A 19,063-nucleotide genomic window follows, 5' to 3' on the forward strand; every position below is an offset into this window, starting at 1 on the left:
ATTCAACATTGTTAGATTGGAAAACAAAATTCTGTTAGTGAATATTGAAGTAATAGTAGCAACGTGGTGCAGACATATACATCAAAATTTATATAAATATAATAGGGTCATGGGTGTACCCGGAGTGAATTTGACTCTGATATATTTATAATAGTCCACAAATCTCTTAAATAAAGCAACTACTATAACTATAATCTCTTAGATCCGATTCAAATCTTGGGATCTAATTATCTTTATTTAGGCCGAGTCTTGAGTTTGGATGGACTCGGCTCATCGTCATCTCTAATAGCTATTACTTATCAATACAGACTTTTCAAAAAATATTAAATTAAATATATAATATTTTTTATTATTTTTTAAAAAATAATTAAAACTCTAAACTAATTTAAAATTCCAATCTAAACGGATCTATTTTTTATAGTAATATTTCAATAATAGATAGATATATATATATATATATATAGTATTGGTACACAAAGGGACAATGTTACATACATATATTACAAGTAGATGTAACGCAATGCAATAATGGCCCATACATTGTCGGTGTGGTGTGGTCGGGCCTGCCGATGCCGATGCCCCTCCAGCTAAAATTAGCAAGGCTCCCGTAACCCTCATCGCCGCTTCCAGACACGTGTCCTTATCCTATTTGTCTGTTACCCACCGGCCCCACGCACTACCCATTCCAGCTGTCACCATTTCTTGCTCCTCCTAATACTCCAAGACAATAATACACCGTCACACCCTTCGCACCGCACCAATATTATTACTCTGTAATTTAAAAAAAATTAAATTTCAATTAATGAATAAATTCACTTCTTTGTCACCATAATTTTATGCGAATCAAAAAAAAATGTTTTCTGTTTTACTGTTGTTTCGAAAACGTGTCGTGAAAGTTACGTGCGATGTTGATGTATTTATTCCTCTAAATGCGACTTAGCTGTGTTTCATGGAAAGGAATTGCGATTCCTTCCGACACCAGTCTTATTGGGCCTTTTTTTTTTTTTTTAATTAATTTTTCTAAATTTTACTAATCATGTCCATGTAAGATTATCGTTTACCTTTTATAGGTAAATTTTTTAATATTAGTATTATAATAAATTATAATAAAAAGACAAAAATACATTTATTGGTATTGTGTAATATAAAAGTAATGATATTTGTGTAATATAGTGTAAATTAAAAAAGTATTTATTATGTTAAATAGATAGTATAGTTACTAAATTGAAAAATAGTAACTTTGTTTTGAAACGGATGAAAATAAAAAATAACAATTTTTTAATAATACGAATAAAGTATTTAAATTTTACGTTTTTCGAAAAAATATATTTATATTTCATTATATTATTTTAATATCAAATTTAAACTAAATTTTTCGGGGAAAAACCAAAAGAAACACACTTATTATTAACCCATTTCAATTTATTTATCTATTTACGATAATAATTACACAAATTATTATTATGGCCGTAAATATATATTTATTTATTTATGTTGTAATGGCTACGCTACATTTTTAATTTTGATTTAATTTTATTAAGATGGTACACGTGGCGAGATCGCGGACGATCACATGCCAAGTGGACCCCAATCCAGTCTGTTAAACTCACACATTTTTGTTCCGTCTCTCGCGTGGGTCCCACGCGCGGGCGGCCTTCTTCTCTGGGTTTTTTCGCTATTTATTTCGCACGCTGTTGCGGGAAGTTTCTACTCACATATTTACGCTGCATTGCTGCGATTTCGATCGGCCGTCGATATGGATCGGAGAAATGCATTTTTTGTAGTGTTCGTTTGCATCGTCGCCGTTACCGTCGGCGGTCAGTCGCCGGCGTCGGCTCCGGCGAAGGCTCCTGCCGCATCTACTGGCTCAACTCCGCCGCCTACTGCTTCACCGCCTACAACGGCTGCTCCTCCGACTAAAGCTGCTTCGCCGGCGCCGGTGTCGAGTCCTCCCGCCGGAGTTCCTCCTACGCCGGTCTCTACTCCCCCCGCCGTCGCACCGGTTTTACCCCCGCCGGCGGCAACTCCACCGGTTTCAGCTCCGGTTATTCCTCCGCCGACCGCACCGGTTACCTCGCCGGTGAGCTCACCACCGACACCTGCACCTGTTCAGTCTCCGCCGTCTCCCGCACCGACAGTCGCGACTCCTCCGGCGGCGTCTTCGCCGCCGGTACAGGCGCCGGCGCCGGCTTCAGTTCCGCCATCTGAGGCGCCGGCTGGGGCACCACCGGTTCAGGCTCCTGCTCCAGCTCCGGCTCTGCTCGGTCCACCCGCGCCGCCGACCGAAGCTCCCGGACCGGCCGGTTCGGACTCTATTTCTCCGGCTCCGTCGCTCAGCGATCAGGTTCGCATTTTCTCTCTGCTACATTCTAACGTAATTATGCATCTATTCTCTAAGGTGCGCCGGATCTGCTGTTGGTTTCCAGATCTGGAATCTTCCGGCAATATCTTCGCATTTTTAGATAAATATTCAGCACGATCTCCACATCTGCTTCACTAAAAAAGGACAATGCAAAAACAAATCACCTGTCGGTTTTTCCAGATCTCTAACCCTAACCACATTCTCACCACCTCGTACAATGTTCGCCTCACCGACTCAGTGCATTCTAGCTCCGTTCTGCTATAATGCGCCGAGTTCGGTCAGCGCACAATAGCACTATCGTCACGTGACGACCTCGTGCCAGCTGCAGTCCGCTTTCCGACACAGTTTACATTTCCTGTCTTGGCTATAACAACAGTACAGTTTCTCATATGCATTTTAGACTGTAGTTAAATCCGCACCGTAGAGAACTCGTCCGTATTAGGACACAGCGAATCCTGCTGACCTCTCCGGTGCGGTGCGGTACAGTGAGAGTCAAAATGAATTTATTAATAATAATCCACATAGTTAGATCACTAAAAATTGTTAATTTATTGATGCTTAGATACTAAACTTGTTTAAATATTGCTGATACTCTGTAGATTTATTTTTTACTCGCTTGCTAGATTTGATTTGTATGTAGGGACAATGAATAATTAAATAATTAGGGAAATAATTAGTATTATGAGCTAGTACAGCTGGAATATTGAATTTTGGAAAAATGGTTTACCTACCAAACAGGGCCTTACAAATTTGTGTATGTGCAGAGTGGGGCAGACGCATTGATGGGAGGTCAGAAGGTGGTGAGTATGGCAATTGGAGGGGCACTGTTTGGATGGCTATTGTTGTTTTAGGGCATGAGATTTTTATTATTTTATTTATTTTGGCTGGAAAAAAAATCTCATAAATGTGCCTTAGCTTGTGGGCCCCATCGACACTATTATTATATTATTATTATTGATTTGGTTGGATGGATAGTCAGAATTATTATATTTATATTTATATTTATATTTATGTATTTGGTCTTTTGTGGATATGTGTTTTGAAGATGAGATTTTTGAGGGGCAGATCTGTTACCTGTTGTTAATTTTTATTTTTTTTTTCAATTTATTTTATTTTATCTGTATTGCTTTTTTTTTTTTTTTGTCCCTACTTTGTGATATTTAAATTCCATTGATTGATTTATGGATTTTGAGCATTTAAAGGGTGGCGATGATTGCGGTTACCTTTTGTTGTGGGATTTATTGAATTGAAGAAAAATAAAAGTAGTGTGCAAGAAGCATAAGAGTAATAATATTTAAAAATATAATATATAATGTATACAAAATAGCAAAATTATGAAATACATAAAAGTAAAATAAAATTACCCAAAAGTTAAAAGTACTACTGCTATATTAAACTACATTCTTTTTTAACTTTTTTATATGTTACAATAAAAAAAAATTAAATTAAATTAACTCAGGGGTTGTTTCTTTAACATAACTTTTTTTAAAAAATTAATATATTATACTCTTTCTGTTTCAATACAATAGTTTTGTTTATCATTTTTATTCGTCTCAAAACAATAGTTTTATTTTCATAAATAATTATATCCATTGTAAAATTATCTTTATTTTATTATTATTATTACACAATTGCTATTACTTTTTACACTAATACATTCACAAGGGTAAAAAAGTCTTTTATCCGTACATTTTTACCCACTCTTGTGTCAAATACAACCTAAACTATAGTTCGGAACGGAGGGAGTATATATTTATTATTTTTATATTATTTATACAATTCTCTATATTTCGTATCAAAATAATTTTTCAAACCAAAACACATAACAAATACCACCTATATGTTTGTTATTTTGAAATTGTAAGATTAATACTGCCTCCGTCACTCTATTTATATTTATTTTTTTCATATTGATCTTTTAAATATTATTTATTATATCAAAACATAGTACAAATTAAAAATAATAATAATAAAAATAGTTATATTAGTGTCTTATAATACTAATAGAATGACGTTTATATATAAAAAAAATTATAAAAATATAAGGATATTTTTAATGTTAAATAGAATGACACAAAATATAAATATAAATTTATTAAATGGACGAAATAAATATTATTTATCTGTAAAAATTTCAATAAAAATATAATATTTTTTCACAAAATATTATATGAAAATATTATTTTAAATTTAAATTTAAATTAATATTTTATTTCAAATCGATTTCAGAATACAAATAATAATGAATAACTCATCATAATAACGAAATATTTTGAAAATTATATAAATTACTTAATATGGTGAAAAAAAAAAAATAATATAGAAAACATGAGTACATAAATTAATTGTGGTATATTTGTGAATAAATTTCATATTTTGTGATATAAAATAAAAGTATTTCAAAAAAAGAGAATGAATTAATAACATGAGAGAATTTGGAATAAATTAAACATTTAAATAGTTATAGTACATTTGCAAATAAATAGAATATTAAATTATATCAATTAAAAAGTATGCCAAAGAAAAAATATATATATACATATTATAAATAATAATGGAATATTTTTGTTAAAAAAAAGAATTAAATAGACAAAAAATACCTCAAATGTAGAATGGAAATTCACCTTGAGTTGTGAATATATTCTTTTTACCTTTTCAAATTTGTTATTATTATTGTATTTTTATTTCTCATATTTATATATCCATTTGTTTTTTATATGGAATTTTAAAAATATTAATATTATATTGAGATAAAATATAAATAAAAGTAAAAAGACTAAATTAATCGTATTAGTATGGTATAATATAAAGGTAATGACATTTGTGTAATATATTGTAAATTGAAAGGGTATTTGTATTGTTAGGTAGATAGTACAATTATTAAAAAAGAAATTAATATCTTTATTATGAGACAGATAAAAAAGAAAAATAGATAGATTGTTAAAGAGAGTAGTTAATAAAAAATTTATTTAAAAAAAAAAATACATTTGTTGAAACTTGAAAGAGTAGTGGTGTTTGTCGCATTGATGAGAGGGGTAGAGAGGCAACGGTCAATGGCATTGTATTGGTAGGGTATGTTGGTTGTCTTTCATTTAAATTAAATTTGTAATAATGGAAATGTAAATAGAAATCAATCAATTTATTACTCTCTCATTCCCATATAATTTGTCCCTATTTTTATTTTCGTCTGTTCCACATAACTTGTCGTTTCTATTTTTGGAAATATAATTATCGCATTTTTAATTATAATTTTCTTAATTTTAATTAAACTATTTACTTATTTTAATTTTAATCTATAATTATTTTTACTAATATATTTTTTAATTATTTACTAATTATACTTTACCTTCTCATATTTACTGTAATAGGTCCCATATTTTTATGGGACAGAGGGAGTATTTAGGTAGTGGTAAATAAATGGCAATATATATTTATAATTTATTTGGACTTGCGAGGATTGGTTGGTTACTTCATAATAATTAATACTCCACTATCTATTCATTAAATCAATAATATTTATTATGTATGATTTCTAATAAAAATACATTATATTTACTCATATAATATTAAACCAAATGAAGTATTATTTAAATAAAATTAAAATCAATATTTGATTTCAAATCAATTTATATGTTAGTAAAGAAATACTATTATCTTCGTCTCACAAGTAAGTGTTCGTTTGTTTTTTATACGGAGTATAAAGTATATTAATATTATATTGATATGTAATAGGAATAAAATAGAAATGACTAAAATAATTTTATTAGTATTGTGTGATATAACGATAATGACATTTGTGTAATATATTGTAAGTTGTAGGGGTATTTTGTAATGTTAGTTAGATAATACAATTATTAAAAAAAAAAATTGATACTTTGTTATAAAATGAATCAAAATGGAAAAATTGATAGTTTGTTATGAGAATGATGGAGTATTCTTTTCGTCCATTTTAACAGTATATATTTATTTTTAGTGTGGAGTTTAAAAAATAATACTCCCTCCGTCCCAAAACTATACTCTGGATTGTGTTTGATACGAGATTTAAGGAATATTGATATTATTTTAGTAGTGGATAAAAAGTACGGGTAAAAGACTTTTTTGCCATTGTGAGTGTATTAGTGTAAAAAAGTAGTGACAATTATGTAATAATAATAAAAAAATAATGGTAGTTTTATAGTTATATAGTTATTTATGAAAATAAGACTATTGTTTTGGGAAGGATAAAAATAGTAAACAGGACTATTGTATTGGGATGGAGGGAGTAGTATTTTAATTATAATGGGTAATTAAAAATAATGTAAAATAATTTTTTTCTTACTTTTTGGTATAAAAGTAATAATGCTATAATAAATTAAGAATATTTAAAAAAAAAAAAAAAGGATCTATAGTTACTAAAACAATAGTTACTTTATAATTAAACAATTTAAAATAAAAATGTAAATATTTTGTGAATAGAAGCAGAAAGTAATACTCCGTTCATCTCATATTTATCTATCAATTTGATTTTTGCACGAAATTTAAGAAATATTAGTATTATATTATGATGTACTAGAAATAAAGGTTAAAAAAACCAAATTAAACTTATTAGTATTATATGATAGAAATACAATGATATTTATGTAATATATTTTAAATTAAAAAGGTATTTGTAATATTAGGTATATAATACAATCACTAAAAATATAAATAAATGTTTTGTTATTGGACGAATTAGAATAAAAAAATAAATAATTTATTAAGAGACGGATGAAATATTTAATATACAGGGCATAATATGTAAATTTTAAAATTCTATGGAAATAATAAAGTATAAGGATCCATTTCTAATAATAAGTAATGTTTGTTGAGGTTTTAAATGACAAAATATATATTGTTACTGATAAAATATATATATTCTCCGTCCCTTTTATAATACAAATACAATGATATTTTTCGAATAAATTATTTAAATATAAAGATATTTTTAATATTAAGTACAATGACACAAAAACTAAATGACAACCTTCTTGCGAGACGGAGGGAGTATATACTCTTTCTATTCGAGTCAAATGTCTCATTTCATTTTTATATACGGATTTAGGTATATTAATGTAAAATTTATTTTATTATTAATATTATCCGAATTAAAAAAACAAGGAATGAAAAAGGGCGAATTTTGGTATTTAATTTGAAGATATTTTATGACGAAAGTAAACATATATTTTTTATTTGGACGGATAAAAATAATAAAATAGATACATTTGATTCGAACGAAGTACTATTTTTATGTCATTTAAATTTATATTTAATTTTATTTTTAAATCATTATAAAAAAAATACTCTTTTTTTTTTCCGGTAAAGAAACATAGTACTCTTTGTCCCAACAAGGAAGACCCATTTGGTCAGAGATAAGGTATTTTAGATAGTGTAGATTAATAAGTTATGATATTAATAATATTGTTGATATTTTAAATATTTTTAAAATTATATCTCAATAAAATATATGCAATATGAATATTATTTCGTAGATAACAAAATTTTATATAATACAAATAAATAAAAAAATATATTTATAATTATTTATAATGAACTTAAAATTAATACTATAAAAAATGAGAAGTTTTAAATATAATATAAATATTTATTTATTAAAGAGATATACAGACAAAAAAGTTTTGAGTTGGTCCTACATAAAAAGTTAAATATTTAATTAAATTATTTATGTTTCTTAAATATATTTAAGACGATAAATTTACTAAAAATAAAAAATAATCATTAATGAATAATATGTGGCGGGGTGAATAAAATATTAATTTATATTCTTATTATATAAAAAAAATATTAATTCATACTAATTCTCATTAAAATATGCATTTGTATATTTGAGCACAAAAATAAATAGAAGTGGTAGTACTTTGATTTCCTTTGACATCTAATTATCTTTCTTTTTTAAAAAAATAAAAATATTATAAAAAAATATATATACTACTGTTTTTCTTAGTAATTAAATCATAATATATATATTTTTTAACGACAAAAATAAAGAAAAATATTTTATTCCTCTAAGATAATTATGTCATTTTTTTTAATAGTTTTTAAATTTATACATAATTTATAATAGTAAATAACTTTATCAACATATAAATTTCTTATTCTTACTTCCACATATATATATATATATTTCTACTTTAACAAATAATATTCCACCGTCTTACATATCATGATATACTTTTTAATTTCGTCCGTCACATATATTATATTACCTTTTTTTTAATTAGTATTATATACTTTAATTATATTTTAAATTTTTAATATATATATTAATTTTAAATATGCTATTGAATTATTTTTATCTTAATTTATAATTAAGTGTATTATATTGTAATTATTTTATTAATATATTTTAAATTATTTATTAATCATATCCTTTCTAAATTTACGCTCCTACAATAATCATGCTATAATATGCTGCGGGATTGAGGGAGTAACAAATTTATCATCATTTTTTCTATCTACCCAATTATTTATTATTAATTATTTAATACATTTTTTAATTATATTTATTTTACTTTTTAACTACTAGGATATTATGGAATAATTAATTTGATAAATATTTTTATTATTCCAGTTAAAAGCATATATATTTTTATTTTTAGCTATTCAATTACAAAATAATTATTTAAAAATTTAATTTTTTTTATAAATATATCTATTTTATAATCACATAATTACTTTTACTGGTTTACACCAAACAACAACAACATTATCTTTATATATATTTAAACTACCTATTATAATTAAAATACTTATCATTTTTATTAATTTTGTACAAAAAGATAAATATACTCTCTCCGTCTCATATCTATATATTTATTTGCTTTTTGCACTTTTAGAAATATTAGTATTATATTGGGATAAAATCAAAATAAAGATAAAAAGACTAAATTAACCATATTAGTATTATATTGGGATAAAATCAAAATAAAGATAAAATGACTAAATTAACCCTATTAGTATTGTATGATATAAATATAATGACATTTGTGTAATATATTGTAAATTAGAAAGGTATTTGTAATGTTAGGTAGACAATACAATTATTCAAAAAAAATTGATACTTTATTATAGGATACACCAAAATGAAAAATAGATAAATTATTAAGGGACGGAGGATATATGTTAAATTTGATGGAAATAATAGAATATACATATATATATATATGCGCGTCAAAAATAGAAGAATATAAGTATTTTTTAAACTTTGAAAAAAAAAAAAATTAAATTAGATGAAAGTAATAGAATATATATATATATATCTAGTGCCAAAAATATAAGAATATAATTGGACGAACGAGATAAATCAATCTACTTTTTCAAAAAAAAATAAAAATAGTATATTGTAGATATTTTTTATTTATTATTTTTTATATTATATACTCCTCAGTCTCAGCAGATTATTTTTTATTTCTGTCTGTTTCAAAGTAGGGGTATTATTTCTTATTTTTAGAACTTATACTACATATTTAATATAATAAATATTTTTACAATTTATAATAAATTACACAAATTTCATTATTTTTATATTACATAATACAAAAATAAGTGTACTTTTATCATTTTAACTACAAATCAATATAATACTAATATTTAAAAATTTATATATAAAAAATAAATATTATTCATTATGATACCAAAGTGGTACATAATTTCTTATATTCTCCGTCCTTTAACAAAGTATTTATTTTTGCATTTTAGTCTGTTCCATAACAAAGTATCTATTTCTTTTTTAGTAATTGTATTATCTACCTAACATTACAAATACCTTTACAACTTAGAATATATTACACAAATGTCATAACTTTTATATCATACTCCCTCCGTCCCCAATCTATCTATCCATTTTGTTTATGCACGAGATTTTGGGAATATTAATATTATATTGGGATAAAGTATAAATAAAGGTAAAAATACTAAATTAACCATATTAGTATTGTATGATATAAAAGTAATGACATTTGTGTAATATATTGTAAATTAGAAGGGTATTTGTAATGTTAGGTAGATAGTACAATTACTAAAAAAAAAAAAAGGAAATGAATACTTTGTTATGAGACGGACCAAAATAGAAAAATAGATAGATTGTTAAGGGATGGAGGGAATATAATACTAATAATGTTATTTTAATTATTTTTACTTTATTTTTATTATATCTCAATATAATACTAATATTTTTAAAATTTTGCGTAAAAAACAATCATAGTTATGAGATATAGGTTATTTCACTTTTTTTTACAAAATAAATTAAAGACACTTAATTGGGGAACATAGACACAGGTTAAGGTATAGATATAGGGCCTTATTTAGTCTATCTCTTTCTCGGAAATCACACATCACATGCATCGATATTGTCAAAAATATATATATAAAATAAATAAATAAATAAAAATAAAATCTTGCATTGCTATTGTTTTTAGATTATTTTAGAAATAATATTTTCAATAAAATTAAACATTAGATTTAATAAATTTTAGTAAAAAAAAAAAAAAAAAAAAGGGTAAATTAACACTTTTTTGTATTAATAAAACATTCTATATTTTATTTATTGCGGAAACTCTCTTGTATTAATGTAAAGTTTGCATGAAATACTTTTATTGTCTAAAATTTATGTTTAGTTTTAAATAAATACCTAAATTACGCAAGTTTTGTACAAATTAAAAACATAAAATATCTTAAATAATTTTTTTGAATAAAATAAATAAATAAATAATTGATCAATCATTTATATTTATAGTTTTTATAAAAATGAGATAACAATTTATCTCTAAAAACTATAAAATGAAAGATTAATCAACTATTTATTTAATTATTTTATTCAAAAAAATATTTAAGATATTTTGTGTTTTTTATTTGTATAAAACTTGCGTTATTTAGGTCTTTATCGAGAATCAAATATCAATTTTGGACAAAGAGAGTGTTCCGTGTAAATTTTACGCTATCAATTTTGGACAAATAGAGTGTTTCGTGCAAAATTTACGCAATAAATAAAATACAAGTGTTTTGTGCATTTTTACTAAAATACAAGGGGGTGTGATATAATTTACCCAAAAATAAATGGGTTTGATATTTTGTCTCTCATTTGTTTACTGGGTTGGTTATATATACAAACAATATATATTAGTATTACATACAACACATGTTATATATAATAAATATATATATACAAATATATCACGTGATAAAATCAATTGTTGTGTGTTGTATGAGACTATATCATGTGTTATTAGTTTATGTGTTGTATTTGTATTATATTAACATATACAATGCGTTGTCTGTAGTAATACTGTGTGTTGTCTGTAGTAATATTGTGTATTGTTGAGACTATAGCATGTGTGTTTTATTCCAGGGTGTCAAAAGTAAACCCGATCCGAAAAATCGAACCTGTTCGACCTGAAATTTTTCAGGTTTGTTTTGGATTTTTCGGGTTTGAAAAAAATCGGGTCGACCCGAACCTGAAACGAAAAAAATTCGTGTCGTGTTCGGGTCGTGTTTCGGGTTGACCTGATAACTTGAAATATAAAAATCGGATTAGGTTTTGAGTTTCGTGTTTCGGGTTGACTTGAAATTTTTATTATTATTATTTTAATTTATAGTAATATTGATATTATTTTAAATATTAAATAATATAAAAATAAAAATAAAAATTATAGTATTTTTTAGGTCAATTTAATTTTTTTAAAAAAATTTCGGGTTTGTTTCGCGTCGGGTTCGTATCGGGTTTGTTCGGGTTTTGGATGACCTGAAACTAATTCAGGTCAACCTGAACCTGACCTGAAAGAATTTGTGTCGTGTTCGGGTCTAGGGTTTCAGGTCAGATTTCGGGTTCGGGTCGGGTTCGAATTGACAGTTTTTTTGTTATCCCCATGGCTCAACCTGACACGAACACGATCCAAAAATACGAATTGACACAATTTATTCATATATTGTATTTGTATTATATTAATATATATTATACTATTTATTATAATATTATGTGTTATCTAATAGCACACGATGTATTGTTATAATACAATGCTCAATTTTAGCCGCCACTTGTCTCTTGTATTTACTCTCCTTTTATAGCCACCTATCCTCACCTATATATATATACACATATGTATGTTAGAAAAACAAATATGGAAAGAGTCCATTTTCAATAATCAGTCATGTTTCGCACACGCCCAAATATGTTGCATTGTCTCTGAATTTGGTTTACACAATTTAATACTACTTCCGTTCCAGAACTATAGTATGAGTTGGGTTTGACACGAAATTTAAAAAATATTGATATTATATTTGTAATAAGTAAAAAGTACGGGTAAAATATTTTTTTACCTTTGTGAATATATTAATGTAAAAAGTAGCGGCAATTATATAATAATAATGAAAAAATATGAATAATTTTATAATGATATATGATTATTTATGAAAATGAAATTAATGTTTTTCGATGAATAAAAATAATAAATAAAACTATTGTAATAATACAGAGTGAGTAGTAGAAAGACATTGAATCATAGATAGTTTAGTACTATTACATATTAATGCTATCATGTGGGAAAGTAATTAACCAAAAGGTCTTACAATATTCACAAATCGAAGTTTGATTAGCAATTATTTTCAAATTTTATATTAAAAAATATATACTTCTTTCGAAAATATATATATATATTTCCTCCGTCCTTTATTAAAGGATATTTTGGAATTTTGTAGTTAATATAAAAATAATAATATTTGATTAATTAATAGAAGTATATAAATTTTTGACATTTATTCTAGTGTAAGATTTTATATTTTTATTTTTAAATAGGAAAGAATACAATGATACAAATGAAAATGATAAAAAAATATATTTTGAATTGAGATCGAAGAAATATAATTTTATAAAAAATAAAAATAAAGTATTATAAAAAAATTATTAATAAATTAATTAAAAATGGTAAGACAAGTAGAAAAAAAAATATAATTTTAAATATTACTAAATCCATAAAACAATGTATATAAAATTAAATATATTAAATTGAAAAAATAAATATTATATAGCTCGGCCGACTATTTCCATTTTTAATTATTGCTATGCTTTGAACAAGGGCGTGTTTAGTTTTGAACACGGCAGTGTTGGTATAAATATGAAACAACACGCTCGTGCTATAATTAAGACGGTCGTATTTATTCCATATCACTTACCACATCAGTTTTCGTTATGGCCACATCAGCCATTTTCGTTGAAGTTTAAACGGTGGGACAAAAAATGATAATTTATTTTTTTTGTATGAGATCAATTTTGATAATTATTTTTGAATGGACCAAGAATGAAAAAAATAGATTTGATTGTGATCAAAATTGATGGAATATTGACATGAATAGCCTATTCACGTACCCTAAGGGTGTGTTTGTTTGGGAGTTTGAATTTTAAGTTGAAATTTGAATAGTAAAAAATTTGAATTATAATAGTTGTATAATATGATATAAATAGTCGTTAATGTGATATTTTGAATGTAAATATTTTTATTAATATAATATAAAAAAATAAAAAATAAGTATTTAATTTGATATTTTTTAGAAAAAAAAAAAATTGATGAATAATAAAATTTGAGAATTTTCTCCAAACGAACACACCCTTAAATCTCTTTTCAATTTTGAATTGCCTAATATCGGTTTATTTATACACATGAAAATTGACCCAACTTTGGGGTCATTCATTTTCAAATCACTCCAGAACAAATTCCTTGTGAGCACTGGAAAACAAAAAAAATGTACACATTACCACAAAGCCTATCAAATTTACTTAAACTCTGTTCAATCTTGAATAGTCTAATATTGCTACATAAAATTATATCATATTCTTTACATTGAATTATATATATACTGTCAAAACATGTACTAATGAATATGGTGTCTGCCTTATACATATATATAGGAGGCACAGCCTCCGCCGGCCGGAGACCTCTCCTAGCTTCCGTCGCTACCCGAGAAGGTCCCGACCGACGACAATCAACAGCAAGATGCCCCAACGTCCAACAAGAAGCACAATATCGAGGGAGCCTCTCATATATCTCTCTCTGCGCTATCCTGGCATCCCCCAAATCAATAAAAAATCTGTCGATCAACGACTGTGACACATCAATCTCAATGCATGGGAGCACCTGTCTCTCCTAGCCGTCGGAGCATCAACTAGCAAAGGTTTCCCTAGCCTCAATGCTACCACAAAGAGCATGTTCCGGTGATACATATGTAACGGTAACTGTGGGAAAGTCACCTACACCAGGACAATAGAAGGATCCTCCGTGGCCTTAGACTCTAGCGTCCACTTAAAGACGCGCATTGGTGCCCCGCACACCATCCAAAGGCCACGGATCAACAGACGAATATAATCACGTCTATCCATCGGACGAATGTGAATATGTCTATGACATAAACGATAAAGCTCATGCTGCCCCACTAATCGAAATCTAGAAAATGCATCAACTAAAGCATGCCATGACGAATAACCTATCGGGAACCTCCCGACTAGAACATGCTTCCAAGAGGGATCACATCAACCCGATATGTATATATATATATATAAATAAAAACATAAGTCAACAAAAATAAAAATTTATCACTCTCTATAATACTTTCATAAATCCTCATATTTCACAGCAAAATCACTAAAAATTACTAAACCCTAAACAAACAAAGTACTTGCAAACATAGGAACATGTGTTTGGTTTGTATTTCAAACACACATCTATTTAGTTTGCACGGTTCCCAACCTTTCACAAAACACTATATTATCCCGAAAGAAGAGTAACGTTTGCACGTAAATTTTTGAATATTAGTGTTATATTGTTTATAATAAAAAAGACAAAAATGCCCTTATTAGATTATGTGATGTAAAAATAATTGTAGAGTTACTAAATAAGAAAATGACAAAAATAGAAAATAATATCCTTCTTATGAGACAGAGAGTGTATCAAAATTCTATGTAAAACAAACAATAAAATTCTAATATGATTAAAGACAAAAGTAAATGCAGCAAAATATTTAATTTATAAAGACAGCAGTAATGTTACAAGTGTGCAGTTCAAGGATCATCATGCAAACACAATCAAGAACCTATATAAATATATATATATATATGTATGTATACATAAAATTTAAACGACCACTGCAACTACTACCTCAACTCAAGAATAAAATCAAATTTAGAGATAACAAAGTTCAGCAGCCATAAAAAGTGGTGGAGAATTATTATCATCAGCCCCCAAAATTGATCGATCAAACTCCAATTTCTCCATCAAAATATATATATATATATATATAATCACTAAATGCATAAACCAGCAGCAAAATTCAAACTTGTTTGCAAATAGTAAAAACTTACCTAATTTGATTCACAATGCGAATCAATCGTCGACTTCGGCTCTGATCTCCTTGACAAGCTCGTCTTTGTATTCCTCGAACGAACCCGGGAATGTCTCCACAGTGCCGTTCTCGACTACCCATATCTCACTCCTCTCTTCATCTTCGCAGACGCGCGAAATCAGCCTTGAATCATGGCTGACGAGCACAACTCCCCCCGTGAACTCATCGAGAGCATCTGCCAGTGCATCTATACTTTGCATATCCAAATGATTCGTGGGCTCGTCTAATAACAGAATGTGCGGCTTCGACATCGATATGGAAGTGAAAACCACGCGGGCTTTCTGTCCACCGGAAAGTTTTAAGATTGGAGTTAAGTGGTTGTGGCTAGGAAGTCCAAATTTACCGAGCTTTGCTCGTACAGCTTCTTGCTTGCTGAGTCCTTCTTGATCAGGATGCAATCGTAGCAGATATTGAACGGGAGTTTCGTCCATTGTCAGTAGATCTACAAAGTGTTGCGAGTATCTTCCGATTCTCAATTTCTGGCTTCTCCTGACCTCACCCTCGGTGGGAGTTAAATCGCCGGCAAGAAGGTTGAGTAGGGTCGACTTCCCGGCACCATTTGGCCCAACAATGGCAACGCGTGTGCCCATATCAATGCCAACATCCACATTCGAGAGCTTGAAATCAGGGCGATTAGGGTAGCTGAAGGTGACTTCGATCAGCTGAAGAAGTGGCGGAGTTAACTCTGTGGGTTCAGGGAAATGAAACTCGACAGTGTAGTCTCTCCATTTCTGAGGAGCCTCCTGCACGGGCTCGTCGTCATCGACTTTGTTCTTACCCTTATTTTTCGAGGCTTCTTTAGCTGCGGCGAATTTGGCTCTGTCCTTGACCTTTTCTTGCTGTGCTCGGTTCCCGGATCTCGCTGCAGCCTTTACCTGCTTGCTGTAAACCTCAAACTTCTTGTTCATTTCTTTCCGGCGCTGCTCATATCCACTTTCGAAATCATCGAAATTCCCACGGTAGAAATGGAGTTTCAGATCATGGAGATGGATGATCTCATTGCATACGGTGTTGAGAAAATCTCGATCGTGAGAAACTACAACCAGAGTTTTCTTCCACCGGCATAAGTATTCTTCCAACCACAGAACAGCTCGGAGATCGAGATGATTGGTAGGTTCGTCCAACAGCAACAACGTCGGCTGAACAAAAAGCGCCCTCGCCAGTGATATTCTCATCCTCCAACCACCACTAAACGACTTTGTTGGACGGCCCTGCATATCCTTCGTGAAACCCAAACCGGCAAGAATTTTCGACGCCTGAGCCTCAGCAGCATCTGATCCCATCAGCTGCAACTTTTCATACAATTCGGTGAGCTTCTCCCCCACATCATCCCCCTCATCATCGTCATTGTCGCCATTGGTGGCATTTGCAGCATCCTGCAAAGATGCAGCTTCTTGTCTAAGTTTAATGAGTTCTTCATTGGCAGCAACAACTGCTTCCAGAGCAGTTTTATCGTCGCCAACAACCTCCTGCTCGACTAAAAGTACATCAATGTTTTTAGGCACCGGGATCTTTCTCCAAGCAAGAAGCTTTAGCAGTGTAGACTTCCCCTTCCCATTCGGCCCAACAAGCCCATACCTTTTCCCATGAGAAATCTTTACTGATGCATTCTTCAAGAGTTCTTTCCCACGAGCAGCTACAGAAAAGTTATCTACCGTAATATCTTTCACATTAGCATCTGCATCGTTTTCTCCATCAAGAATGGAAGCCCGGCTACCGATCACAACAGTAAAGGCATCACGATCGTCTCTGAGGGCCTCCTTTTTGGCCAATTCTGCAGCTTGAGTAGCAAGAATATCCTTCTTTTCGCGTTTCTTTAACTCTTTACCAGTTGCACCAACATCAAGAGACTTAGCTGCACTTCTGCTCTGCCGCTCATTCAGCTTTTGTTCTTCTTCAGAATTTATCTCTTCATCTTCTTCATCAGAGGATGGAAGATCTATACCGTCGATATAGGATGAAGCTTTTGGTGCAGCTTTTGGCTTCGGTTTACTGGAAGTAGTGCTTGCTCCTTTCTTTGGCTTGTCCGGCTTCGCATCCATGCTTGCAAGCATTTCGGAGACGGACATCTTCTCTTTACTACTCTTGGCCTTAGTACCAGCATCATCTGCCTTCTTCTTTCCCATTGCTAGAGCTAATCAACCATAATTCAGTGTTAGAAGAATGAATTTGCAAACAAGATTAATCCAAAAATAAAAGCACAATCAATCATAAAAGCTGAACAGATTTCAAACAAAAACTCTAGTGGATCTACAATTAGTTGATCACGCTAATCCAACTTCGCCATATGATGACTATAGTAGCAAAAACACAGGATTTGCTTACAGTTCTTTGATAAAATTATTATTAATATTTTTCAAGCTAAATATTGGTTTGATTTAAGGTTAGAAATTAAATTAACTATTGAATTTTATTTTTTTGGAAGGAAAATTGAGATGAGGAAACAAAATTGAGATGAGGAAACAAAAAATTGGGGAAGAATCTGAAGTACAGAAACCCTATATATCAATCGACATAAAATTAAATTGACATTCAATGATGAGGTTTTACTTAGAACCTGCTCTACACATCAATTATCGAGAATGAACTAAAACGCTTCACAACCTTTTAAACCCTAATTCAATTTCGCAAAAAGCTCCCTACGTCGAAATCCCTAAATCAGAGCAAAATCCGTAAATCCATAACAATTAGCCAGAGAAAAGATGATATCCTCAATCAAATCCCCAAAAATAGATAATAATAAGCATAAATTCAAACAAAATCAGAAGAAAAATTCCTATCAAACAAGATCTATTGAGGAATTGCTTCGAGTCTTAAAATTTAACATTCCGATCATCAATCAGGTTAATCCCACGGCGGTCACCTGAGATCCCACACTTCCGTGCGGCGGTGGATATGAAATATTGGTAGATCTGTGCAGGAACCGAAAAACACGTTAAAGAGCGATAGAGAGACGGCGGAGATATGTTATAAAAGAAGGGTTTCCGTCTAGATCCGGTTCAGAACCGCCGGTTTGACAGTTCTCGAACCGCCTACTACAGTTCAAACCGAAACCGGGTCGGTTTCGAACCGAAACAGCGGTTCTGACTATTTGGAACGAGGCGGCGACTGGGAAGAAAAATGAGGGAAAAAGAAGTAATAAATGAAAAAATTGAGGAAGAACGAAAAATATACGGAAGGACACTTCAATCTCCCTTTAAATTATACTGTATATATTTTATTAAAATATAATGTTAAAAATATTTAAATATAATTTAATATTTTTAAAAATTATTAAAT

The 19,063-nt window shown here is 29.3% G+C and overlaps 2 protein-coding genes across 2 annotated transcripts; one reads left to right on the top strand and one right to left on the bottom strand.

Annotated features, from left to right (window-relative positions):
• The first annotated feature begins 1,669 nt into the window (after positions 1-1,669).
• LOC127242344 (classical arabinogalactan protein 9-like) lies at positions 1,670-3,393 on the top strand. Its single transcript, XM_051261849.1, has 2 exons — positions 1,670-2,344; positions 3,127-3,393. Exons 1-2 carry the CDS (start codon positions 1,757-1,759, stop codon positions 3,211-3,213), a joined length of 675 nt encoding a protein of 224 aa, XP_051117806.1. The 5' UTR covers positions 1,670-1,756; the 3' UTR covers positions 3,214-3,393.
• An 11,997-nt stretch (positions 3,394-15,390) lies between these two features.
• On the bottom strand, positions 15,391-18,790 carry LOC127242102 (ABC transporter F family member 4). Its single transcript, XM_051261465.1, has 2 exons — positions 18,648-18,790; positions 15,391-17,918 (listed from the first exon to the last, which is right to left on the bottom strand). Exon 2 carries the CDS (start codon positions 17,908-17,910, stop codon positions 15,766-15,768), a length of 2,145 nt encoding a protein of 714 aa, XP_051117422.1. The 5' UTR covers positions 17,911-17,918; positions 18,648-18,790; the 3' UTR covers positions 15,391-15,765.
• Between the last annotated feature and the right edge of the window lie 273 nt (positions 18,791-19,063).

This window comes from Andrographis paniculata, unplaced genomic scaffold (assembly GCF_009805555.1).
Source record: "Andrographis paniculata isolate CXL003 unplaced genomic scaffold, ASM980555v1 Contig86END, whole genome shotgun sequence".
In the NCBI taxonomy this organism is placed as follows: domain Eukaryota; kingdom Viridiplantae; phylum Streptophyta; class Magnoliopsida; order Lamiales; family Acanthaceae; genus Andrographis; species Andrographis paniculata.